Raw genomic sequence first — 27,810 nt, forward strand, 5'->3', positions numbered from 1 at the left:
GTGTTCTTGTAGCTAGTGATTTTAACACATCGGAAATGGTTGAGGTTGGGGTGGTGGGTGGGGAAGTGGAGGGTGAGTGAGGGAGGGATAAATGGGCCAAGGGAGATACAAAGAGAAATAAAGAGAGAGAGTATGTGTGAGGGGTGGGGAAGAAAGATTTGGTGAGTGAGTGAAGAAAGTGAGTGAGAGTAAAAATGTGAGAGGAAGGGAGACAAATATAGAGCTGAAGGGTGGAGAGAGAGAGAGAGAGAGAGAGAGAGAGAGAGAGAGAGAGAGAGAGAGAGAGAGAGAGAGAGAGGTGGAGGGAGATAAAGACAAAGATGGAGGGGAGAGAGATAGACACACACACACACACACACACACACACATATGGAAAGGGAATCGGGGGTAGAAAGAGAGAGACAAAGAGAGAGGGAGGGAGGAGAGAGAGAAGGATGGGAGGGAGATTGAGATAGAACAAAAGGGTGGAGAGAGATAAAGGGAATAAAACAGAGAGAGTGGTAGAGAAATTGATGGGGGAAAGAGAGAGGAGAGTGAGAGAGAAAGGATAGAGGGAGGGAGATAGACATAAAGTTAGAGGTGGTAGAGATAGGGGGAGGGAGGAGAAATGAGAGAGAATGGAGAAAGGTATTATCGTAAAAGAACACATGCATTTTATTACACATGTACAGTCCTTCCATGGCCAAAAAAACCATGAGGGAGAGAGGAAGGTAGGTAGGGAATTTAATGTTTTGGAACATAGCTTTACTAATGCATGCACATTATGGAGAATGCATGCACATTATTTATATCATGTGCACATTATTTAGATCATGTGCACATTATTTAGATCATGTTCACATCTATAAGATTGTGTGCATGCTTTTTTTGCTAGCCTTCATTCCCATGTGTTTGCCACTAACCGAACATCCAAAAAAATACCTAGTGAACAAGAATAGAAGAGAAATGGCTATGTTAACAATTGGTATGATTTTTTGGGTAATTAGAATGGAGAATTTTGTCCAAAAGTATTTGTACTATTGTATAACTAGAAGAAAAATTTAGTGTAATTAGATGTAAATATTAGTAACATAAAGACAATTATTGTTGTCTTGAGGAATTGGAAAATATGATAGAAAATATTCTCCTAGATATTCTTTCTAAAAGGGATATTGATCTTCAATGAAATCATGAAAATAAGGAGAAGTATGTTATAACTAAATCACATACAGGGAATAATTTATCAAAATTGAAGAGGCCAAGTATTGAATCACGTGACCATAATATTTTTCACTCTAATATCCACATAATTAGGGATTCAAGTCAACACCAAGGAACTACTATATTTGAAAGATATGAGGAATTTTGATGGTAACTATCCTATATGGATAATATATATGGAGGAATAATTTGATTTACACCAAGTGATAAGTTTACAAAAGGTAAATATTGCATCTATGTTTTTAGAACAATATCACCTATATGGTATCAATGTCCTTGAAAAAGAAAAAATATTCTATTGTATCTTGGCCCATTTTTATAGAGGAATTAGTATCGCATTATGGTTGTATTAATAGAAACACATTATTTAGTCAATTGGTAATTTTTTGACCAAAATGTTTACTTACAAAGAAAATTAGATAATTTTAAAAGTTGAGTCTTAGAGCGAAGAATATTTAAGAGAATAATTTGGTATAACTCTTTATCGAAATTAAAAGTAAAGAATAGAACATGAGTTTCATCTCTTTGAACCTAAGTTACCATACAATTCTATCGGTCTAAAAGGAAAGATAAAAGTAAAAATATGGCTACAAAAAAATTTGGTCACTAATAACTATAGAGAAAATCATGCCCCCTCTCCTAAAATGACAAAGGTTTTGTTGTAGTTGTTGAAACAACCTCTAAAATTTTGACTTGCACTCAAATTTTGGAGCATTCCTTGGTATTTTTCTTGATTTTTGCAAACACTCAAGCTCATCCCATGAGCTTTCTTGAAGTTCTTTGGCACCTTTTGCTTGTTGGATTACTTGTTCTCTTTTCACATATTTGACTGTTATGTAATGTTTGCGAGCCTTTTCAGGTGGTTCTGAAGGTCGGTTTTTGTCTAAATGAGTTGTAATATCCATGTAAGCATCTATCACACTCATACGCAAAGTCCTGAATGCTGTCGCAAAAGTGTCATCACGGTCGTCCCAAAGTCCATCTTAAGTTTTACACTTGTTGCATCTTGTCATGAGAAAGTCACACAGAGGGAATAATTTGTTTGTTTGTTATGATGATCTATGTTATCATGTCATCAAAGTATGATAATTGTGTGATCACAAGTCAAGTTCATCACGAGCCCAACCCCCTTCCCACACTTAGCCATTTTTGAAAAATCTTCCCGATCAGGAAACTTAGCTTCACCGATTCCTGACTGAGCTACCCAGTGCACAGTCTCGACCCTCATTGGTGTGACCTTGATACCTGAAATTGTGTAGTGCATAATTAATTTCCTCCAGGGTTGTATTTCTACATAATTTGAGAGTCCCACAACCTCCCTTAACCCCCAAAATTATGCAGTTGTGCCTCCTACTCTTCCTTGAACTACGCACTTTGCATTTTTAGTCCTCAAGATTTTCCTTTTCCTGGTGGAACCCCAAAATGCACAAAAATCCCAACCTACCTTGGCCTCTAGAACAACGCAGATGTTTCCTCTAGTGTCCTTCTCTTAGGCAGAGCTCACTGTCCCCAAAAGATGTGTAAATTATCCATTCAGGCCTCTTTTCTGCCCAGTCACCCTTGCGTCTCAAAACTTCATAGTACTATCCTTCAAGGGCCTCATCCCACAACAACCACTTCCTGATTGAACTGCACAATCATGACCCTCAGTGAGCACTGTGCAAATTTTTCCCTCAGTGAGGACTGTGCAGAAAAGTTCCTCAGTCAAGCCTAAGATACGCTCTCCACAGTCTCACTAATCAAGCTCTCTCCCTGTTAGCTAGAACTGCACAATGCAAAGTTACTAAGCCCTTCCTCCTAGCCTGTGACTTTCCCTGGGCTCAGTTCATGGATAACAATGCATCATCTTAGACTAGGGAGTTTTCTGATTGATGTCATCCCGTCATGAGTGAATTGTAGGAACAGGTACACAATCAAGTCATGATGAGATGATGAAGAAGGAGTGTAAGGAGGGAAGCATACCTAAAGACTCACTTGTAGCTAAACTTAGAAGAAGAACTATCAAGAGAAAGCAAAGGGACACAAGTTTGCATCCACCTTCCAAGATCGAATATCATTGAAAACCCCACATCATCAAGCAATGTGGAGGACAAGAGAAATCATATCCAAGAACACATCTAGCATTCAACAACAATATTGACTTGACATTGCCACATTCTCAAACTAGTCCATGTTAGCAGTGTCATGTCAAGTTGTGTCATGAGTTTTCATATGCCACATCACTAGTGTGGGCCATGTATATTGTAATCAAATGTATTGTAAAGTGGAAGTCCAAAGGACACACATGAATATGAAGGGTCATGTAAGTTAAAAAGTCATAGGAAGTTGAACAATCATGAGGGTAGTCAAAGAGTCACAAGGAGGAAGCATCAACCCTTGGTTATATATACCCCATCATTCTATGAAAGATGACTTTTCACCTTGGCTCCTCTTGCAAGACATTAGAGAGATCACTAGTGATTTGAGGAGCAAGGAGTGGCTCCAATGTCCCACTACTAGGGCTAGTGATGTACAATGTAAATATGTGTCTTGAAAATTTATCTTAAAAACATAAGCCTTTTCAGGTCAGCACGTTCTTCATGCATGACCTATGAATGTTTGTAAGACTATTATGTGGATGTTTGTATTTCATGTTTTCTTTCACATGTACTAAGATAGTTGAACTATTTTGGTTATTTTAGTGCTTATCTTGTCGATAATGTGTTGCAATGGTTATTATTGTTGTCTCATCCTTGTGGACTATTATGTAGGATACTATATAGATCTCTCCGAATCCACTATGGACTATTTTGTTGGATGTTATATGGATCTTCCCTTGTTTGTTGGTTGTAATGACTGCTGCATCTGTTGTGGAATATTATGCTGGATGTTGGACTGGTCCTTCTGGTTCATGTGTTTCTCCTCCTGGGTGTTACTATTACCTCTCACTTAGAGGCTCACTTCTCTCTCCCCCTTTGTTGTATAAGAACCTCGACACAGTTTCACTGGACACTCACCAAGAACAATTTCCTTGCCTTTAGAAGATATCATTGTATCACTCTCTTGTGATGAGCGTTAGAGTCAAGGAAAATCTTTAAGTATTTGGAAATAGGGTCTTTATATCGGATGGAACTCCTACAAAAAATAGTCTGAGGTTTGATTGGGACTTCATATCGGGGAGATGCTGAGAATGTTGGCCAGTCGAGCACCATTTACAGGTTGACACCTCAACAAATGCTCGAAAAAAGGGTGAAGGAATTATGTTTCAACTATAATAGTAAGTATAATAATGAGAATAAATGTAATGAAAATAAATTATTGCACATAGATTGTGAGATGAAGAAGATAAATAATTAGAATTGTCACAAGATCTAGAGGTACAAGAAACAACTCCAATAATATCTTGTCATGCATTGGTTGACATCAATACTCTAAAAAGCATTAAAGTAGAAGGATATATTAAAAAAGAAAAAGGTAATAATATTGATTTATTTAAGCAATACCCATAACTTCATTAATTATAAAGTATCAAAACTTTTTAATTAAATTGTATATTAAAAACCCTAATTTGAAGTCAACATTATAGATGGAGGCACCATAAATTGTTCGTGGAAGTGACATAGTATTAAGTTTAGTACGGAGGAGTATTTATTGGATATTCCGATGATTTCAATCCAAATGTATGGTGTTTATGTTATATTACGCTTCCAGTGGTTAAAATGATTCAGGAACAATGTATTTTAATTTTCAAGATATTTTCATAGTATTTTCCTCATAAGGAAATGAAATTGGTCTTAGAGGTATCCAAGGGAAGCCTTGTAAAGTAATAAGATCTAATAACATGATATCTTTTCTAAAATTTGGATACTATGGTGTAATTGCACAATTGTGTTCATTAGATGTTCAAACATCTATATCATCTTCTCTAGTGGATCTCCAAAATGTTACCAATAATAATTCCAAGGTATATGGAGAGATTCCTAAGGGTCTTCCTGATTTTCTCAAGATCATGACCATGCTATTCATTTGCAACTTGGAAGTATAACACCTAAATTTTTTCCTTATAGGTATCCATATGCAAATAAGAGTGAGATTGAATATATAGATCAAGAAATGTTAGAGGTTGGCATAAACCAATCTATCCAGAGTGCTTTCTCTTCACTAGTGGTGATGATTTTAAGAAAATATGGTTCATGGTATATATATCGAGATTATAGACAACTCAACAAAATGGAAATCAAAGATACATTTCCTATTCCTATCATTAATGAATTATTAGATGAATTTCATGGAGCAATTTTATTTACTAATTTGAATATGCATTTTGGATATCATCATATTAAAATGAGGAAAGATGAAATTTCAAAAACAACATTTAAAACAAATAAAGGTCTATGAGTTTTTTGTTATTCCATTTGTACTTTCAAATGAGTTTTTGCAACAAACTGAAGAAGTAATTTAGAGAGTAGAAATTTTCCTAGGAGAGTATATTTATAGATCAAATATATTGATGTCATTGTAGATGATATTACAAAGATTAAAAATGTTACAAATATGAGTAGAATTATAGGTACTAGACAACTAATCCATTTGATTAAAAAATACATGAACCATCACGAGGAGTCTAAGAGGCCTTTGAATATGAGTGGACAATAGTCATAGAAATATATTTATATGTGTATCATTTGAAAACTATAAAATTTAAGCCTTATATTTTATTTTATTTTATGGTATAAAAATGGTACCAAAGTAGGTATTGCTTAATTCCCTGCCATTATGAGCCCTTCAAATATACCATTCTGAGCTTTTGATAATTCATAATATTTTCTCCTGTGACTTCTCTACAATTTGAAAAATTAAATTCATTTCTAGAATCTTGAAACTATCATTCACATCTATGCTCATATATACCTCATTTTTTTTCTCTTTGTTACTAAAACCCTTCTCTCCCATTTCATAGGATGTTAGACTAATCCCATGTCATTGGCATTGTGGCTCTAGTTTTATCACCATTCGTGTTATAAATTGTTAACACCATAAAATCATATAGATGTTTGCACAATTCAAAAGATGCTAAAAGACATCCAGCAGAAAGAACAAGTGAACATTTTACAACTGAGGACATCATGAAGTTTAAGAAAATTTATTTTCCCTAAGGTCCAAAGTTTATAAGGTTGAAAAATAGAGGATGTCGCAACTATTTATTCAATAGTTGCGCGCGTGTAAAATTTCCTTCAAAATCCGCACGATCAAAGAAATGGATGACTCAGTGAATTTGGGACCACTTCACACACTTCGAGGAAATTCCCTTACAGGATCTCAGTCCAGGATGATCAAACTCGATTCTATAACACCCTCCATCCACATCCACGCAAGTAACCAGCCAACTGGGGTAAACATGTGACGAGATGTAACTATGATATGATTCGACTTCCTAAGTCACGTTAAGGAAGTGGAAGTGATAGAAATAGAACATACAGACCTTCGACATTAGCAATAGGACCCTAGGAACCATCCCAACCATTCTGCTAACTAGCCCCTGGGTCTCACTGAGTCTTAAGTTATTAAACCTCTGTACACTCCCATGCTATGTGGATTCCAGCATGCAAAGAGCTCTAGACGCTCCCACAAGCCTGCATGCCTGCATCTAGGGACTATTTCCAACAAACCTATGCTAGAGTTCAGTGAATTTAAGGCACTTTTCAAGCCTATAATTCTGGCCATTGCCCAAAACTTACTGTAGCTTCAGAAATACATTAAACACACATTGAAAAGACTAATATACCAAAAAATAACTCGAGGAATAGGTATGGCCATCCCCAACGGAGACTGAGATTCTGTCAAAAACTTGGCATTAATGCAATCTACAGGTGTAAAGAAAATATTTGAGCACAGTGGTTTCATACTTATTTAAGATTCACCATGAAGCATTGTTACCTTATCACATTAGCTGCAATTTCATCCATTAAGAAATTGACACATTATTCATTCATTTACAAGTAGAAACATGATGAGAGCCATACATAGCCACTCTCATAATACATATTCATAACCAACATAATAAAAACAAAATTACCAAGGAAATATCAACCATATAATCCACATATAAACCAGTATAATACTCATGAGATAACAAGGAGAAACAACCTTATATTAATGATGCAAAATCCAAACCCGGGATGGGACTTCCATGTTCCACCCAACCATAGAATGATTGAGCCAAATCTCTCTTCAACCATTCACCCCCATGCTATATTCCAAGCATGAATGTGGGATATCATAAAACACACCGATAAAAAACCATCCAGGGTTTCTATAGGCAAAACCACCTCATGGTTGGACATCAAAAAACCATCACGAGATTGGTTTCTCCCCAAGCCTTCCAGGACTCTAGAGTGTTTGTTTCGACCAAGGATTCTAGGACTAGTAACTCCACCCATAGTTGTCATTGAGCTTCTAGAGAATTTGTCCAGCCAAGGCTTCCAAGACTAGTAACTCAACCCACCAAGTGCTTCTAGATCATTTGTCCAAACAAGGCTTCCAGGACTAGAAACTCAACCCAAGTTGTTACAGGAATTCCAGAGCGTTTGTCCAACCAGGGCTTCCAGGAACTAGTAACCCAACCCAAGCTAAAGGAAATATGAGAGCCAACCAGAAAAAAAAAGAAATGTACCCACAACACCATGGGTATCCAGGAAATGGAAAGGCTAGGAAAATCCACTGTCAATCCAATAAACCCTCCATGCCAATGACAAATCATAACCAAGAGACCACATGCATGTGTCATGCATGCCAAAAATAGTGAGGAAAGCATACATGCAACTTGATACCCACAAGAAAAACTCGTTGTAGTTGTTGATCCCGATGTCCTCTTGCACTTTACTTCTCTTCCTTTACCTTCTCGCTCCAAAAATCCAAGTATTCCACACTCCTCCAAGAGTGCTCGAAGAAACTCTAAGTGCCCACCAAAACCTGTCAAAGGCTTACCAACTGATCCTCAGAAGACGTTTTTATCAATGAGGCTTCTATTTTCTTTAATTTCCATTATTTTCCTTAATTTTCCTCCTCACATGCAACCTACAACCTTTAACCTTCCTTTTCTCCTAATTTCCTTTATTTTCATAAATAAAATGCCAATAATGCCACATTGCCTTTCCAAAGCCTTTTCCATTCCCTTTGCCAATTTCTTTAGCCATAATACCTAAAATGAATACCCACTAGTATGTTTTTCCCACCATTCAGTTTGGAATATGTGTCCCATCATTGTAGTCTTATATATTTTTACATGGATTTTTAACCAAGGTTGTTACAGAGTCGCCCTAAAGATATGGAGCCCTAAATGTAATTATCTTTTCCTAATCATGAGCCATTGACATGCATGAACCAAGAGAGGGAAGATGGATTCAAAAGATTATATATAAATAAGCCATGGGAGAACTGAAACACGAGAGATTGTTATGCTGGCCAAATTGCTATTAGAGCAAACCAACATTCTATTTTTGAAGCCAAAGAAAGTAAGAGCACTAGCATGTTGGCCATATTTCTTCTAAGCAATCCATCATCTTAGAGAGAGAATAAGAATCCATCATTGGAGAGTCTTCATACTTCTTTGAGAGAGAGGAGAAGCTTGAAAAGATATTGAGGAAAAGAACCCTCCTTGCTGAGAATTTTTTAGCACCATATCTCAAAGAAATATCTTCATGTGTCTAAGATTCATGTATTGTATTCAACCTCTACTACCAATAGTCAATAAAGTGAGATTTTTCCATTATTTTGTTGACTTTTTTTCTCCATTGAGCATTAGTTGTATATTCATCTCTTTGCTTTATTTTATGTTTATGTATGAATTGTTTTCACTATTTGCAATGTTTTGTTTGTTTAAGTTTGTTAACAAATAGCACCAATTCTACCTGTGATCCTTTGCAGGGAACAAGCAACTATTAAGGAGGTGTATTTTGGTACATGATTGCCACAAAAACACTGTCACATGAATGTCAACCATGTTGTTGTCTTTTCTTTAATCTAAAGGTTGTGTTTTCAGGATATTCTCTTTGCATAACCACTCTACAAGGTGCTTAAAACCTCTGTGGAATTTTTGCAGGACCTCTGGGACCTATTCTGAGCCCACAAAATTGAGTATATATTTTCTTTGCTCACTAGAGCGGCTTTTTATCTGACAAATTTGTGCACGTGTTTGTGTGTGGCTAAACCCACGTGGTAACTACAAATTCAAAAAGAGCCTTGTATTTTCTCTTTTCTCAGGTGATTGGCATCCTTTAGTGAATTGCCTTCATATCTGCATTTGTTATTATCTGTTTCGTTTGCCTGGTTGCTTTAATAACCTCAATTAATGGAGAAATTAGAGTACTTTTTCACTTGTATTTGCAATAAATACGTATATTAATTAGGGAGAAAAGTAAGTGGCCAAAATCCACATATTTTTTTCAAATTTTTTTTGCTAAATTTTTATGCAAATCACATAGCTTAATTAGTAAAGAAGTAAGTTTCCCATCATCCACATATATTACTACTAACCAAAGAATTCATTTTTTCATTTTTGGTACTATGACCAAGTACTATTATATAAAGTAAGTAATCTCTGCTTCCCTTGCATCTCTTAGATGAACCTGGGTTTGCATATGAAAAAATTCTTAAAGCATTTGAATTTCCATCTTCCCTGTTGAAATTCACATAGCTTAATAGGAAAAGAGTAAGTGGCCCACTATCCACACCATATTTCTTTCTCAATACAAGGAACAATCAACACTTAGTGTAATTATAAGGATATTGTAAAGGATCACGGGATATCCACATCTTACCACACTTTGTATGTTCACCTACATCACACACTAAGCTTTTATAAGCTTTGTACTAGAAGGCATTTAGTTTCCAGAGCTTTGTGTAATTAGTTTATTTTTTCTTACAAAATCACTCCATAAGTGAATTAAGACTCCTTAAAAGCAACCATAACTTGAACCACCTAAGGTTCCCCATATGGGCCACAAAAAAATTTATAGTTTAGGTTAGGACCATTGGGGGAAGGCATCCCATAAGAAACCATGGTCATGTTACATCCTTGAAACATAGTTTTTGAATTTTTAGGGAGCTTAATATCCTTTAATCATCCCACGAAAAATATTACCCAAGCATGGCAGAGACCCGATTCAGAGGGGGTTCGAGTTAGGTCCAGTGCATGTGGTACTCTTTGGGGCTACCTGACCCATCTAGTGCTTGATACTGGTAACTTACTACCAAGAAACTAGAGAATCAAATTCTCACGTGTGACAAAGGTACTTTAATGGCCAAAATCTAGTGTATCCTTTCTCTATAGGTGATGGCGCAGGCATCACTTGAGCCTCATTTCCATTACCTTGGTTGATTCTTCAGTTGCTGGAAGGCGTCACTAGTTATTTCCAGATGTTGCCCCAGGACCCATCAAAAGATATCTCCATAAGGCCCAGATAGTTTGAAAGTGGAAAGGATAATTAGGTCTGCATAGGATTTTTTATCATACGCAACAAATGAAAACCATGTTTTGTTTGATTGATCACATAGCCTAAATGTAAAAAGAAAGTAACCATTTTCTTTTTGCTTTTGTTTTATGTATGTGATTTTATTGCTATGATATTTATCTTCTTCCCTCACCATACATATAGTGGCACACACTCTGATCGACACCATATGGGACCTCATGAATCCCCATCGATCTAGACATTTCTTAAAGCTCCCACCATTACCGGGAGGTGTCACAGGACTCCCGCCATTTTTGCATAGAGGACTTCACGCAACCACCATTTTAGGATCTTCCTTTATTGGTGCATATTTTCTTGGGACCCCTCCCCGTCAAATCGCACCCTTCACCACCCCACAAGGGTCCTCAAATGCTACGCCTTTGGGGAGCCCACACACCACTCCTCCAGACAATCCACGAGACACCCATTGAGGTAGTTCTCCTAAAACTTCCCCACAGAGGACCCCTTTACCTAGCCAAAATCATTTCATGATGGTAGATAACTCACATATCTCATTCTTAGCTTCTTTAAACCTACCGAATTTAAGTAATATAACCAATGAATCGATCACTCATGGCCATAATTTGCCACCTATGCCCACCAAGATCCCTTAAGACACTCCAAAGTTTGAAGGGAAATAAGGTGAAGATCCAGGAACCATGTCATGAAATTTCACCTGTGTTGTTCGTCTAATAGTATCACATGTGATACTATTAGATTACGACTATTTAAATGCACCCTTACTAGGCCTACAACAAAATGGTACATTGACCATCCTTCTACGTTGCATGGAAACTCTACCTCACTAGCTATAAATTTCCTCACATTTTTTCTAGCTCCCAGTTCATCATGATTCGGGCCTGGAACCCTCACCCACTTCAAAAAACACTTGCTACCCACATATCATGTCATATACATGAATGGTGGAAATGCCATAGCTTGTTTAAAGCACAATTTGAAGATAAAGTCCTCCTCAACTTGTTTTTGTGATCCCTCACATCAAAAATTTCAAAAGATGTGGAAAATTCATCCCCGCATAATGAGGAAGAAGCCATTAGTAAATCTCAACAACTAGAGCTTATCTACACCGAATTTGGATACATCTATAACATGCTTCCAAATGCCCCGTGCCTGCAAACTTATAAAGAGACACCAGGCACATCCAATGTCATTGATGGATTTATTGGGTCCATAACCCAAAACCAACTCAGCAACACCTACCCGTACCCTGAATACTCATTCAATGGCTAAGAATTTGATGCTACACAAATGCACCACCATTGTAGTATACTAGATACTACCCTAGTTAACCCACACCGATGCAGAATACATTTAATGGGGTTAACCAATATCAGGCCCCTCATGGAGGCTCATATATTTCCCCATAGGGAAACGAGCACTCCTATAGGAATAAGGACGTAATGTCCTCTTCCCAGAATCCATATACCAATCAGGGACAAGGAAACCAATATTCTCCTTTCCCCGCAAGAAAAAAAATAACCCACCAATGCAAATAACGCAAGGGTTAATCTTGTGTAGCCTTCTCTCGCTCCAAAAGAAAAAATGGAGGAGCTACTAAACCCAACTAACTGGCCTAATGTTGCTAAGAAGAAACCAAAGGGAGAACCTGAACAGGGGGGAAACAAATACTAGAAACCCCCATGGGCACTGGGAAGGGGAAACCCTAACCAGAATCAAAACCAGGGATTGACCAACAACAACCCATAGAAAAAAAAAGAACACAAGTCTATAGACTAATCATCCATGTGCTATCTATGAGGAATATTTTCATTATACCCATCATTGTCCTCAACTTCCTAAGTTAAAAATGATACATGACAATATGGGGCAAGGAGGTCAACAAACTGTAGTCATGCAAGATCGTTTCCCCCATCAGGGAGTGGTTAAGACTCAACAACACTCGTCCCACTCTCATTCTTCTAAAGGGAACCTCCATAACAATTCTAATCATGACATTTTCATGACAGGAGAATATATCCTCTCGTAAACATGAAATAGAAGTTATGAAGCTCCCCCATATCCCAACCATTCCAGCTCAAACACAACAATACCTATAGGGTTGTTGACCATTCCTTGAACTTCTATAGAACCTATTCCAAATATGGTTAACAGACTTTTACATTGCAGGACATAACTCAAAATATTCTCATAGCTACAACATAGTCGATGACTTAGTGCAATCACCATCAGCTATGTCAGCATTAGAGGTCCTGCAAACATGCCCAACCAGAAGGAAAGCCTTACTTTCCCCTCTAGGCACAATTGACCTAGTAGATTATCGCCTAATGGTATTTGACTTGGATAAAGCTACCCCACAACTACCATTAGCCGTTTCTTTCCAAATTCCAGTCTCAATCCAAAACATCAACATCCATCATTTCATTGTCAACAAAGGGGCATCCAGATGTATAATGTCAAAATCCATTTGGAAGAAACTGGGATCCCCCGAACTCAAGCCTTCTAACATCATGCGTAGAGCATATGGCGGGCAGCCTTCTACTTCCATTGGACTATACCCTAGTGTGCAAGTTTAGCTGGCTCGTAGAACAGTGCTACTAGATATCAGAACTGTACTAGACACCCAGCTGGATTATAATATCCTATTGGGTTGAAGTTACATCTATGAGATGTTAGCAGCCGCCTCATTCATGTTCAGGATAATAATTTTACCCTATGATGAAAAAATCATTAAAATATATCAACTCACATATTATAAGAAGAAGACATTACCTGCACCCAGTGGTGTGTTACCCTTAGTCTGATCTTATCACAAGCTTATCACCACTTAGACTGAACTCAGCCCTGGTCAGTTTAAGTCATCAACACTCCTAGGGACATTCCTAGGAGACCCTCTAGTGACAGACAAAATTTCACCAACCACAAGAGCACTAGTGTCCATAATAGGAATTTACAGGGTAAGTTCCTCAGACAAAACACCAAAGGACACTGCTCACAAATAGATCACAGATTAATACACCAGTATTCTTGATGTGGTTAAAACCGTCAAAGAGGGAAACAGTCCACGGCTTGAGCCAACGCGGCCACTTCAGGCAATTTATTAATAAAAGAGTGAAATTTACATAAGCTTCTCTCATGAACAGTTCCCCTACAAATGAATCTCCATGCTCTTTAAATAGAGATCATGGATCGATCAGGTGTTAAGCCACGGATCAAGTGTTGGTAATACCGAGGAGAGAATGAACTGTTGGATCACTTCATGTCTAGAACATATCATGACCGTCAGATTGTAAGTTACAAAAGTACATAGTAAAGAAACACACTTTACCTACCTCTACAGTAGACCAAGTTATATTTAACAATTTCCTATGTGTCAGATATCCTAACATCCCCCCTTAAGAACAACTTGGGATAGGATTGACGGATGTACAAATATGACACAATAGGAGAAGGAAGGAGGAATTAGAGGTTATCCCCCCTTAGTGACAACTTCCTAAACTCCAACCATAAATTGAAGTTTAGTAAACTTCACCTTTGTGGGAGCCTTTGTAAAGATGTATGCAACTTGATCATCTATTGAACAATATTGCACTTCAAGAACATAGTCATGAATGAGCTTTCTGATGAAGTACATGTGCAGTTCATTATGTTTGTTGCACTAATGTTGGACTGGATCTTTGCATAGTTTAATGCAACTTTGATTATCACACCAAAGTGTAGTCGGATGCTGCTGCTGAAAGCCAAACTCTCACAGGATCTCATGAAGCCATAGGTCTTCCTTACTAGCTTCTACGACACCACGATACTCTACTTCTGCTGAAGAAAGAGAAATGGCACTTTGTTTCTTGCAAGCCCATGTAATATGTCCCAAACCAAGAGTGAACACATAACCTACAATAGACTTCTGATCATCAGGGTCACCAACCCAATCGGAATCAGTTAAACCAACCAATAGAGGAGAATCTTCAGCATTGTAATGAAGCCCAAACTAAATTGTACATCAAAGATAACGAAGTATTCTTTTAGCTGCTTTCCAATGACTTTCATGTGGGTTTTGCATAAATCAAGAAATCAGGCCAACAACAAAGGAAAGGTTAGGACGAGTATGGGTTAGAAACAAAAGTTTTCCTAAAATTTGAGGGTATAAGGTAGCATCAACTTCAGGGGAAATACAAGTGAGTGAAAGTTTGGCTCTAGACTAATAGGGAGAAGGGGCTGGCTTACAGTATTCCATGTGAAAATGGTGTAGAAGATCAAATGCATACTTGGACTGGGAAAGGGAAATACCTTCCTTGGATTGCAAGACTTGAACACCAAGAAAATAATGCAAGTGCCCTAAGTCTGTCATTTCAAACTTCTTTTTAAGGCTAGACTTCACATGTTTTATATCTTTGAGATCACTACCAGTAAGGACAATATCATCAACATAAAGAACAAGAATGATAAGAGACTTGCCTACTTTCTTGGTGTAGACAGTATTGTCAGAATGACACCTAGAAAAGCCAGTTTCTAAGCCTAAGGGGCTTTCTTGAGACCATAAAGGGATTTCTTAAGTCGACACACAAGGCTGGAGTCTATTTGTATAAAGTCAGTAGGTTGTTCCATAGAGATTTCCTCATGCAAGTCCCCATGCAAGAAGGCAGATTTAACATCCATCTGATGGACTTCCCATTTGAAAGAGGTAGCAAGGGAAAGAACAAGGTAGATAGAGTTCATTTTGACAATAGGGGAGAAGGTTTCAGTATAGTCAATGCCTTCAACTTGTGAAAAACCATTAACAACAAGACGAGCGTTACGTTTATCAACTTTTACATCTGGTCCATACTTGGTTTTGTAAACCCATTTGCATCGAACAAGTTTTCATCTCTTTGGAAGAGGAACAAGATCCCATGTATCATTTTCTAATAATGAATGATATTCTTCATTCATAGATGCGCCCTAATCTAGATGGCCTGAAGCTTCTGTAAGGTGTCAAGATCATAATTCAGTGAATCTTGAGCCAGTAAAGAAGAGGCTCTATCAAACTGAGAACGTGTATGTCATTGATTTGTAGGATCACCGACAAGAGCACTTGCTGCATCCCGAGTAGCACAGACCCATTTTGGAAGCTAAGGAGCTAAAGGACGATCCTGAGAAGGTGGGGGAGGATTGTCATCCTCGTTGTCATCATCTGAAGAAGAAATATTTTCAGAAGTAGAAGGGATAGAGAGAGGCGGCACATCCATCGAACTAGGCTTGTAGGCTGATATATTTTCAGCAAACTTTACATCTCTTCTAATGATAATTTTTTTTGACTTGAGTGGAATAAGTCTATATCCTTTGACATCTTTAGAATATCCAACAAAAATACATTTTTCACTCTTAGGTTCTAAAGCTTTATGTTTCCCGTCTAGAATATGGGCCCATGCTTCACTTCCAAAAACACGAAAGTGACTTACATCTAGTTTAATTGAGCTCCATGCTTCTTCTGGAGTGATATTCTTTAAAACCTTAGTAGGGGTGCGATTTATTATGTAATTTTCATAGTTAATTGCTTTTTCCCAAAAATTAAGACTAAGTCCTTTAGATTGAAGCATACAATTAGCCATTTCCTTTAAGGCATGATTCTTCATTTCAGCTACACCATTTTGTTGTCGAGTATATGGAACAATATGTTGCATTCAAATTCCATTCTTAGTGCAAAAGTTGATGAATTTGTTGTTAACATATTCTCTGCCATTATCAGATCTTAGCTTAAGAATTTTATGTCCAGATTGTTTTTCAATAAAGGCCTTAAAGGAAAAGAATATGTTAAATACTTCACTCTTGAGTTTTAAGAAGTATGCCCAAGTGCATTTGGAAAAATCATTAATGAAAGTTAAGAAATACTTGTAGCCAAAGAATGAAACAACTGGAAGTGGACCACATAAATCACTATTCAAAATTTGTAAAGGGGCTGAGGCGTGCCAAGAGGCAGGTTTTTGAAAACTATCCTGATGATTTTTTCCGAGTACACATCCGAAACAAACACCATCTCTGCAAGATACCATTGGAAGACCTGTCACCATATTTTCTTTACATAGATTCTGAAGGGAGTGATAGTTTAAGTGACCAAATCGCTCATGCCAAAGTTTGCTCACTTCATCATTATGAGCAACAAATATCGAGGGAAGATTTGATGACCAAAAGTTGCTAAAATTATACAACCTTGTAGAATCATCAACAATGCGAGTAGCGAAAATCTGTCTAGGATCTCTTAGGTCCTTAATTACAACATCGAGAGGTGAAAATTCAATGATTTTACCTTCACCTGAATGAGTTATCTGATATATAGTTAGAAGGTTGCAGGATAAGGTTGGAACACATAATACATCATTAAATTGACCATTGTCTAGATGAACAGTTCCAGTCCCTACGACACTAAGAGCTTTATCATCACCAACATATATATTTTTGGTGTTACAATTATTTAAAGAAGAAAACATGGCTTTGTTTTTGGCCATGTGATAAGAAGCTCCAGAATCAATGAGCCACTCATGAGAATGAGAAGAAGAAGATACATTCAGTGCATAACTAGATTAAGATGCTTGACAACCACATGCAGAAAGTGTTATTCCTGAAGATGAAGTTGAAGTTGAAGAGTGCTCCAAATGGATGTTATGCTTATTCATTGTTGCTTCCAAGGCTTCCATCTTCTTAAAGCATTTGGATTCTAAGTGGTCATCTCAATTACAAAAGTGGCAATATCTATCATTCTTCTTCCCTTTTTTTATTTATTTTCCTAATCATTTCGTTGAAATGATTTTTCATTTTGAGACTGAAATTGCTTAGGACCCTTGTTTGGTTTAGGACCATTCTTTTTAGGGTATTTCTTCTTAGGATTCTTTGAATTTGGTTGTTGCTGGGCAGCTAAAGCTTTCTTAGAAGAGTTTCCAAGATTAAGAAGACCAAGATATAAGGGATTTTGTTGTTATCTTATTAAAGGATCATAAAAGGCATCAAAAGAGGGGGACTTGTAGTATTTTCCTTAAGGAATAAAGGCTTCTCTAATAGAATGGAAGGTGCAAACAAACATAGAGTAGGCTAGTCCCAACTTAGTAAGAATGGAATAGATAAGGCTACCATATTCTTTCTTAACGTTAACACCTTCCAAGAGAAGTCTAAGGGTCTTGAACTTGGACAAAAAATCTTCAATGAAAGAAAAATTATTGGGGTCCAATGTAAGCAACTCATTTTCGAGTTGATGGGCGTTAATTTCATTTTTAATTCCAAAAACTTTAGTGAGATGTTTCATTGCTTCATTAGGAGTATCAAGTTCTTCGACATGGAACCTAAGGTCTAAAAAAATATACATCCCTATCAACCCACATGCTTGATCTTGCCTATTTTCCCATTTGGTTGCCTTATCTTCATCTTGAGGTTTGGTTTCTTGGGCTAAGACTATTCTGTAAAGAGCTTTACTTCTAAGTAAATCCATAATGTAGGATCACCATTGGAAGTAGTTGGTGCTGTCAAGAATAACTTGGCATGGACTTTCAATTTTAACAGAAGCTGAAAATGTAGATTCTGAAACTAAGTGTTCCAATGGAAAGATCTAACAAAATTAGACTGATTAAAAAAAACAACTCTGAAAACGGTTTCCAGATGAAGAAATTATGGCTTTTTGAAGAAAAGTTGTTGAAGATGCTGACAAAGTGTGTGAATGTGTGGAAATGAATGATAATGTTATATTTAAAAAATAACCCCCCCCCCCCCCCCCCCCCCCCCGCTTCCAAACTTAATGTAATTAGCTTACTTTAAAAAAGACTTTATGTGACACACTTTTATAAATAAGTGAAAGTCACTTTTACAATGGTACTTTATGAGCTACCCACTAAATTGTAACTTAAATAAAAGGTAAAGAGACTTTAGAATTGTAAGTGACTCACTTTTTATAATGGGTGAGAACACTTTTACATAAATTAACTTTAAAACATAAGTTACATGTACTTTTTGAAAAAGTAACTCAACAAAAAGAAAGACTTGAACCTAAGACCTCTATTCTCATAAAGTAACTTTTGACCAAGTGAGCTAGTTTAAAAGGTTAGTAATTTTTGGAAAAGAGGAAATGTTTTTTTTTTTTTGGTCCACTGAAGCTTTAGGGTGCATGATTACTTGAAAAAGCTCTTTTTTTCCTACAAAACAAAAACCACAAAGCCCAACACATACATACAAAAAAAAAAAAAAACTTACGGCTTGAAGTTAGCTTTAGCTGGAAACTAAATATTTTCCTCAATGTTTCTGATTTTTCAAGATCACAATAAGGTGCGGCAGAAAAGAGCATACACATGACAAAAATCCTTCCTTTCTGTTTCTGATTTTCCCAGATCGCACAGAGTCGCGGGGCAAAGAGCATACGCAGAAATGAAAGGTATAGATCTGGTAATAAAAAATAAAGAGCTAAATAAACCAAAATAAACAGAGAGATGAATAGCTAGAACTACAAATAAAGACTGTATACCTCAAGATCTTAAAAATGACGTAGCTAGGGCTACCAGAAACCTTTTCGCATGAAACAAAAGAAGTTCCTCACTGGAACATATGATCCTAACACAATAGAGCAGTCCTCTTAGCCTGAAAGAAGTCAAAAACAGTAGATCTAGGAAACGACAATCGAATACAGTTGTACCAACTTCAGATTTTGATCATCAACGGATGTGGCCCTCAAATAGCTTTGATACCATGTAGGAATTTATAGGGTAAGTTCCTTAGGCAGAACACCAAAGGACACCGCTCACAAACAGATCACAGATCAACACACCAATATCCTTGACGTGGTTAAAACCCTCAAAGAGGGAAACAATCCATAGCCTGAGCCAACACAGACACTTCAAGCAATTTAGTAATAAAAGAATGAAAATTTACATAAGCTTCTCTCATGAATGGTTCCCCTATAAATGACCCTCAATGCTCTTTAAATAGAGATCATGGACCATCGGGTGTTAAGCCACAGATCAAGTGTCCGTAATACCAAGGAGAGAATGAATTGTCAGATCACTTCATTTCTAGAACATATCGTGCCTGTCGGATTGTAAGTTACAAAAGTACATAGTAAATAAATACACTTTACCTAACTCTACACTAGACCAAGTTATACTTAACTATTTCCTATGTGTTGGAACATCGTAACATCCATGATGACCACATCAAACACCTCCCAAGCTCAAGAACCAATTCTAGATACTAACATCAATGCTATTACCGATCCAAATTTCTTACCAAATTCCATCATTCACACACCCTTCTTATATCCCTAGCTGGTTTCATCTCACACCAAGTCATCTCAACGCTCTCGTTACCCCATATGGCTCTCACGATATTGGTCTAGTATTTGGCCCCTCAGGCTGTGTCAGCAAGCACAAGGATCACTGCAACATGCATCCTATTCTTACTCAGGATAGAATGGAACCACAAACAACACCTAAATAACATATATACATGTGAAAGAGGTGGTTGTGCGAAGGTAACTTCTCAAAGGTATCTTGTTTGGAGTTTCAAATATCAATGAATGATCAATGGGCATTATTGAGTGCGGGATTAGTTGTGCAAAGATGGTTGTGCATATGCGGAGATGATAATAATGACATATAGAAAATGAAAAAAAACAAAAATTAAATGTGAATCTCACATGAATGATTCACCTTTGCTGATTTTCGTTTTGCATTTTCTAGTTTCTTAGCTGATGAACTTGTTTTGTAAGGTAAATACATATGATGGCTCATTATGCAGACAAGTGCAGATGCTCGACATTGTTATCTTTTAGCAATAAATGGTTTCATTTTAATTGTGTAGAAGAAGTTATTCGGAGGCAGTAATAATGACATATTGCAATGCGAAAATCACTTTGTAATAAGGATTTAATAACATACATGTGTGTGAAAGTGGCTTTTGTTGTGCACGAGCGGAGACAACAATAATGACATATTGCAAATGAAAAATAAAATGTTGACCCCATGCTAACTATGGAAGGCACAATAAACACTTACTTGATGAATTAATTAATAGTAGAGAGAGAGACTATGCTGCATCACAACTATTCCCCTTTTAATCAAATTTTAGCATGGATCCCTTGTATAATATAAAAAACAACTCTATTAAAGTACTGAAATAAATTTCCATGATGTGATATTGTTTATATATTCCAAACATTTATTTGCCCAACAAAATATTATTTGAATTAAGCAACTTCATTCACACACATACATATATATAAATAAAAAATAAAAATAAAAAAATGTAAAAATAAATTTTTGTTACCGTTCAACACTATCATACATTTTAAATGATAATCAACACTTCACAAATCCTTGCTATGTGAAATTATACATTTGTATATAAATATATAACTTTATACAAAGCCCGATGTTAAACATGTTAGACCACAATACTCGTTAGTCAACAATCTTAATTAAACCCTCATTGATGCAACTTAAAGGACATATATTTACTTAGCTATCGGAGATTAAATGATAATCAACCGTTTGACAATCCTTGCTATGTGAAATTATGCGTTTGTGTATAAATGTACAACTTTATACCAAGGCCAATGTTAAACATGTACGACCACAAGACTCATTACTCAACGATGTTATGTTAATTAAACCCTCATTGATTTAACTTAAGGGACATATATTTACTTAGCTATCGGAGATGAAAATAAAAGTTTGAAATTTATTGGAGTTGGTGGAAAGGTTAGTTAAACTCTCGTTGCTGTAACAGAAAGGACAGGCGCTATTAACGATGAAAGTGAAAGATTGAAATTGATTCAATTCACGATACCTTTGTAGATTGTGAAGGATAACCGATGGAAGTTTTTGATACTGAAAAATGATTATTAAATGGGTGCAATGATTATTAAAATTCCGGCCACTTTCTCTAGCATATTGGATTTAATGAATTAGAACTCTGACCACAACATGAGAGAATATCTTTCACATAGAGCAGAATCAAGTTGCAGATCTCTTACGTAAAATTGGTTGTAGTGCTTTGCCGCGCAAGATCAATTTCAGTAACGAAGGTCTGTTTACTTAAATAGGAGAGTGAAGTTAAGACAAGAATGCAAAAGAAGAAAAGAAAAATAAATAGAGTACAAGATGAGCAAGTTTTCATGTCGAAATTTCATCATGATCGTAGAACTTATGGGAGGAACGCAAAAAGGAAAAAAGAAAAAATAACTCTTTTTTATTTTAATAAAACTTTGTCGGTTTTTTTAATGGTTGAAGAAAAATTGTGAGGATCGATAGAAGGTCGAGGTGGCAGCCCGTAGATATCCAAATTATATGCAAAAACGTATACACATTGTTTCGACAGCAAAATCAAATCAGAACCCGACATAACATAGGATGATTCCTTAGAAACTGAAATGTCCACTGGGCACTATGTATAGGTCAACTACCTATTAATGGAGAGTCATTTGATCTCATTCCTGAAGCTGAAACAACTGGACTGGACGCACATTTTGCCAAGAAATTCAAAGCCGGAGCTGAGGAAAATGCGATTTGAAATGGAACATGTATCAGTGAAAAATGAATTGACCCCACCCTGATGAAGCCCATAAGTCCCTTACTATTCTTGCATGCATTCGAATTCAATCTCGTGACCAGCAGTCGAAGCGTAGGGTTTAGCATTTACTGAAGTGAACGGCTCTCGATGTTTATAAATACGTGTACAGATTATAAAATATACCAAGTTGAGGGCTTCGAGCCCAGACAAAAGCCAGTAGAAATACTCGAGATGGCCGCGGTTCAGATTGTCATCGAGCCAGTCCGGTTGCCCGTCCTGGCCGGTCGTATTGTGGATGACATTGACAATGGCGGCGCTTAAATAATTGCCCAACGCAGTCATGCACCAAGACATCGCTATCGCCGTGCTGCGCATCGTGGCCGGGAATTGATCGTAAAAAAACTCCAGGTGACCGACTGCGTAAAATGCTTCTGCCAGTCCGTAGATGCAAAACTGGGGAAGCAGCCACAGCGCAGAGATGGGAACGACGGCCAACGGCTGGTCAGTTAGACCATGACTTCGGGCGGCACTCCGTCTCTTCACTTCGACGAAACCGGCTACCAACATAGATAACGATGAAATGGCGAACCCGATCCCCAGTCTTTGAAACACGGTGATACCCCTGTTATTCCTTGTGTTGCGCCTGGCATAGGGCACGACCACCCTGTCGTAAAATGGCAGCCATGCGATGAGAACCAAAAGGGAGAAGACCGAGAACGATCCCGCGGGTATTTCGAAGCCCTTGGAGCCTATACGCCGGTCCATGCTCAGGGCCTGCAGAACGGAGAACGTGTGTTGCTGTGCATTTGTGATTTGATTGGCAATTCCGCAGGAAAATATTGGGAGTGTTCTGAGGACGGATTTGAGCCCCTCAATCTTCTCAACGGAACAGACTCTCCAGTTGCCGATCGGAGAGAAGCCGTCCGGTCGGGTGCGGCCGGGGGCCATTATGGCAGCTTTGTTCAAAAACCTGGTGGTCGCAACAATTTTTAATATTAGGGTTCCTGGCCTTAAAAATGAGAGTGAACCCTCAAACACTATATATCATATATTAAACAGTATATAAACAGATGCGGTGCATCTGGAAGAAGCCTTCAAACAATGAAATTAATGGCAGAATCCTAAGACTGAAAACGAGAATGGAATCTGACGGTGAAAACTAGTTTCATGTCAATTTAAAGCAATGCATTCCATTTTTTAGATGCCAATGTACATGACGAATGACCTCCATGTGAAATAGAAAACCTGTTGAATCCTCATCCTGGTCGATCCATCAAACTACACATATAGAGAGACGCTCTTGAACCCTCATTCTAGTGACTCAATCCATGAATATATCAATCATATGCACCAAACTATCGAGAGGCGCCAATTACCCATACAGTTGCAGAGAAGAAATCAAGTGATGCAGTCATACTTTTACAAATTTAAATATCAATTCTTAGAAACGTTAACTCTGTTTATGCATCTGTATCGACCAGGGTAGAATAGAAATCCAGTGGTTTAAGGCTCTTTTAGGCGAATATTTATAAGATATATATGGGTTCTCAATAATACTCTGTTTATTTTTTATAAGACCTTCTAGAACCAGATTGTCATTACTTCAAAACCCACCAGTATCAGTAAATAGACACATTACTAGTATTAAGCACATGCCACAAAACACAAAAAACCTTGGATCACCATTAACGAGAATCCTCCATTTCCTCCATTTGACAATTACGTACTGTAATGTAATGAGGATTTGTTACTTGTCAAAAGAGACCAGAGAATCGGACACAAGTGTTTTATTTTAGTTGTAAGCTAAATGTTACGATATAGTCTACTTTGTATCGTTGTTGAGTAATTTAGAGCAAACCCACGACCTTCATAATTTGATAACATACGGAGGGAGGAGAGCCCGTTAGTTTATCATTAATCATGATAAAATTAATGCAAAGAGGTGAAGTTTAAATTTTATGAGTTAGGTTAATTTTGTCTAAAATGTAAAAAGTAGTAGAAATTTGTTGAAATTACAATTGCGTAATAAAATTTATTATTTTAGTACATTAATCTATTTATATATTTCAGATTACATTTTAAATAAAATAAAACAACCTCTCATTTAAAAAATATTTAATTTAAAAAAAACCTAAACTTAAGATATTCAACCACGCCTCCTATTTAATTTAAAAAATTAAATCAAATTTTCAGCGATTTCGACTTAATATAGAAAGAAGAATCATTTTCAGAACTACACTTGACAAAGATCTTTGCAAAATATAGACAGAAAATCATTTTTCGAGTAATTTGAACTACACTTGACAAAGATCTTTCCAAAACCTGAACTTTTTTATTTGCGATATTTACAAATATCCTTTCAGAAATGAAACCTTTGGCTTGTATTAGCGTGGTTTTTGAGTTAATTATCGGATTCAGAGAAGACCAAAACTCGGTCACAGTTATTCTTCAGCTCAATTTGGCTTATTGTAAAAGTATCCTGGTGAGAGTAAATACTCTTGGTAGGAAATAGGTTTTTGGGATGATTCTCCTCTGTAAATAATTGGAGTTGTTTTTTTGTTTGTTAAGTTATGAGTGTTGAGATGATTATTGATTTAAATTTTTGTTTGAGAAATTGTCATTAGCAGGAAGATTGTACTGGCCCTTTAATATTGTTAGATTTTTGTTCAAAATTTTGGAGCGGGTGACTTTGGTATTACAGAGTGCTTTAACAGTATATTTCATCACTGTATATTTATTTTACACATATAAGTAAATAGTTCAAATTTTTAAAAATAAATATTTAAAAAGAAAAATAATAAAAATAAAATTATTTATAAATATTAGAATTATATTTTTTAATTATTAAATTTATAATAAAAATTTATTTATTAGAAAAATTATAAAATGATATAATTTTATAATTAAAATAGTTGATTTTAATCTTAAATCTTATCATTTATTCAATAAAATATCTGTATATAGAATTAATTTGAATTTATGTTTTGAAATTTTGAATTAAAATAGGAAATAAATGCAATACCCTTTATCTTATATCAAATATTGATATTTAAAAAATTATATACGTTTAAGTGCAATTGTGATATCCTGTGATAAAGTTATTTTTAAGTGAAATGGTGATATGTTGTGATAAAGTGATAAGGGTAAAAGGTCCACTTTGATATCTCTAACTTGAATAGAATTAGATATACTATTAAGTTATAGCGGTAGCCACTATGTTAAATCACAGAGTAAATCTCAATAATGATAATACAATAATGCAACCATATATATACTAAATCCGAGACTAAACCTAAATCATTATAATAAGATAATGCAACCATATAAATGACACACTTATAAGCCTACAAACTTGATTTATTAGAGAATAATGAAAAGAAAGAAAAATAACCAAGGAGATTATAGATTTATCCTCCTCAATTTAGATGAAGAGGGCGATACTAGAAGTGGGATACTCTGACAGGTCAAGATTGAGAAACATATGTATATCTATATATCTACGATTGTTAATATGTACCTCAACTGGTTCGTAAGGCAGGGCTTATCACAGCTCGATTGTTCACCGTGGTGACGATGCAAAAACTCAGGGGGTATGGGTAATTTGCGCTTCTTGACAGAGGCAACGATAACCTGCCCGAACCCTGTGAGAGCGCTGCCCTGTGGAACTTCATACACGTAATTTGGCGCGCCCAGAAGGAAGAGGATGGAGGACACAAGCATGAAAGCAGCACAGAGGCTGAAGCCGAAACCCCAGCTAACATCGCTTTGAATGTACACGACAATAGTGAGGGCAATTATAACAGCCACACGACCAGCGAAGTAATACCAGTTGAAGTAGCTCTGCAACCGCCTTTTCTCCCTCTCTCCACGCTCAGCGAACTGATCCGCTCCGAAGGCCATGACAGACGGCCTTGTCCCGGCAGAACCCCCAGCCGTGAATGCGAAAAACAAAACCAGAAGCGCGAATTGCCCCGCAGAAGCGTTCTCGCATTTGTTCAACTTCTTATCTGTGGCGCTGCAGGAAGACGGCAAGAGTCCCGGGATTACAGCCGTAAGCGTCAGAATAAACATTCCCTGCAGATGAATTCTAATAAAAATAGAGGCAATATTTTTCCAGATCTGATCGATTAAGAAAAAACGTTGCTGCATTTAATTGAGGGGAGATCGATAAGATACAGACCAGCACATATGAAAAACAACCGATGGTTATCGTTCCAAATCGGCCGAGGTAGGAGTCTGCCAGAAAGGCGCCGGGCAGGGTTGCAAGGGCCATCGTACCAGACCAGGTATTCAGCATACTGGTAGCTGCCACTTTCTTCATGTTGTATTTGGTAATCAAGTATACCATCATGTTCGCTTGCACCCCCACCACTGCCAGCTTCTCGCAGGTCTCGGTACCTCCAGGTCAACGAAGATAAATCAAGGATCATATCATAACCCTACTCATTTAATTCTGGCTGGGTATCGGGCCGCTCCTCAACTATCAAATCCCTAAGTATTCATGAAAAGTGATTTGATATTAAATGCAGTTATAGATTTTACCTATTATGAAAGGCATGGTTTTCAAACCGCCTGCTATTTTGCGCTGTTGACCATCTGCCTCGTCGTTCTCTAATCGTCGATACCTTCGTTTTGCTGCTGGCATAGTAAAGAACGAACGGAAGTTATCATTTACAGATGGACTGTCATGCTCTTCATTCCCCGGAGGCCGGCCCGATTTGTCCATTTGCAAAGCTAACTCCACTACCCCTTTTTCTTCTGCCATTGCCATGGCTTGGCAAGATCTGGTACCTATGAAATAAGCATATGAACAACCTAGTTAATAAGTATGATAATATAAAACCAGTTGGATGTGTAAATAAATGAGTTTTTGTGAACACAATTGCTAATGTACATTCTTAACTATTGCAGATTCTAGAAATAATAAAAAATTGAAAGAATAGCCTAACCAGCAGCAGTTCAGCTCTGAGATGTTATGAGTTCCACCCCGAAAAGATACGAGCTCTTTCCAATTCTTGGGCAAAAGAATTCCATGGCATGGCCAGGTTATTTCGCATCTGTGTTGGAATATTTAGATCTGAAAGTAATGTGAATGGCCGTGATGCAAGTGGGCTGCACTCCTTTTGACAGCCACTCTCGAATAGTAGGTTGAAGAAGGACAATCTGCTTAAGGACAATCTGCTTAGTTCAGGGCATAATTGTAGGAGTTGACTTGAAAATCAACATTACCATCGGATTCTTTTACCTTCGATTTCTTTATATATTTTTATAAATGGACCTGAATGTACGTGGTGTGCACTCATTTCGACGGCCCCCCTCATGACAGAGGAGTGGGTTGGACATTGACGATAGGCTAAGTTCTCCACGTAATAGTAAGAGTTGACCTTAAGAGAAAAATTACCATCGAATTCTTTATATATATTTTATGATTTTTTTCGAAAGGAGATGCTTCACTGCCAGGGATGTTTGAAATTGTTTAATGTCCTTCATGTTCTAAATAGTTTAATATTGCAAATGGTTACCAATTCATGTTCATCGAATGAATAGTTTAATGTCCTTTATGCTCTAAATAGTTTATTATGGCAAATGGTACCAATTAAAGTTCACCGAATATGGTTGA

At 36.9% G+C, this 27,810-nt stretch overlaps 1 protein-coding gene across 1 annotated transcript; it reads right to left on the reverse strand.

Moving 5' to 3' along the window:
* Positions 1-21,878: 21,878 nt before the first annotated feature.
* On the reverse strand, positions 21,879-27,400 carry LOC149260557 (protein NRT1/ PTR FAMILY 3.1-like). The gene is made up of 5 exons (XM_089420846.1): positions 27,140-27,400; positions 26,733-26,981; positions 26,371-26,588; positions 25,708-26,264; positions 21,879-23,160 (listed from the first exon to the last, which is right to left on the reverse strand). The coding sequence occupies exons 2-5, from the start codon at positions 26,959-26,961 to the stop codon at positions 22,254-22,256; spliced, it is 1,911 nt and encodes a 636-aa protein (XP_089276972.1). The 5' UTR covers positions 26,962-26,981; positions 27,140-27,400; the 3' UTR covers positions 21,879-22,253.
* Positions 27,401-27,810: the final 410 nt, after the last annotated feature.

The sequence above is a fragment of the Pinus tabuliformis genome, chromosome 6 (genome assembly GCF_031772625.1).
Source record: "Pinus tabuliformis cultivar Carrire ecotype Pingquan chromosome 6, CPIR1, whole genome shotgun sequence".
NCBI classification, from domain to species: domain Eukaryota; kingdom Viridiplantae; phylum Streptophyta; class Pinopsida; order Pinales; family Pinaceae; genus Pinus; species Pinus tabuliformis.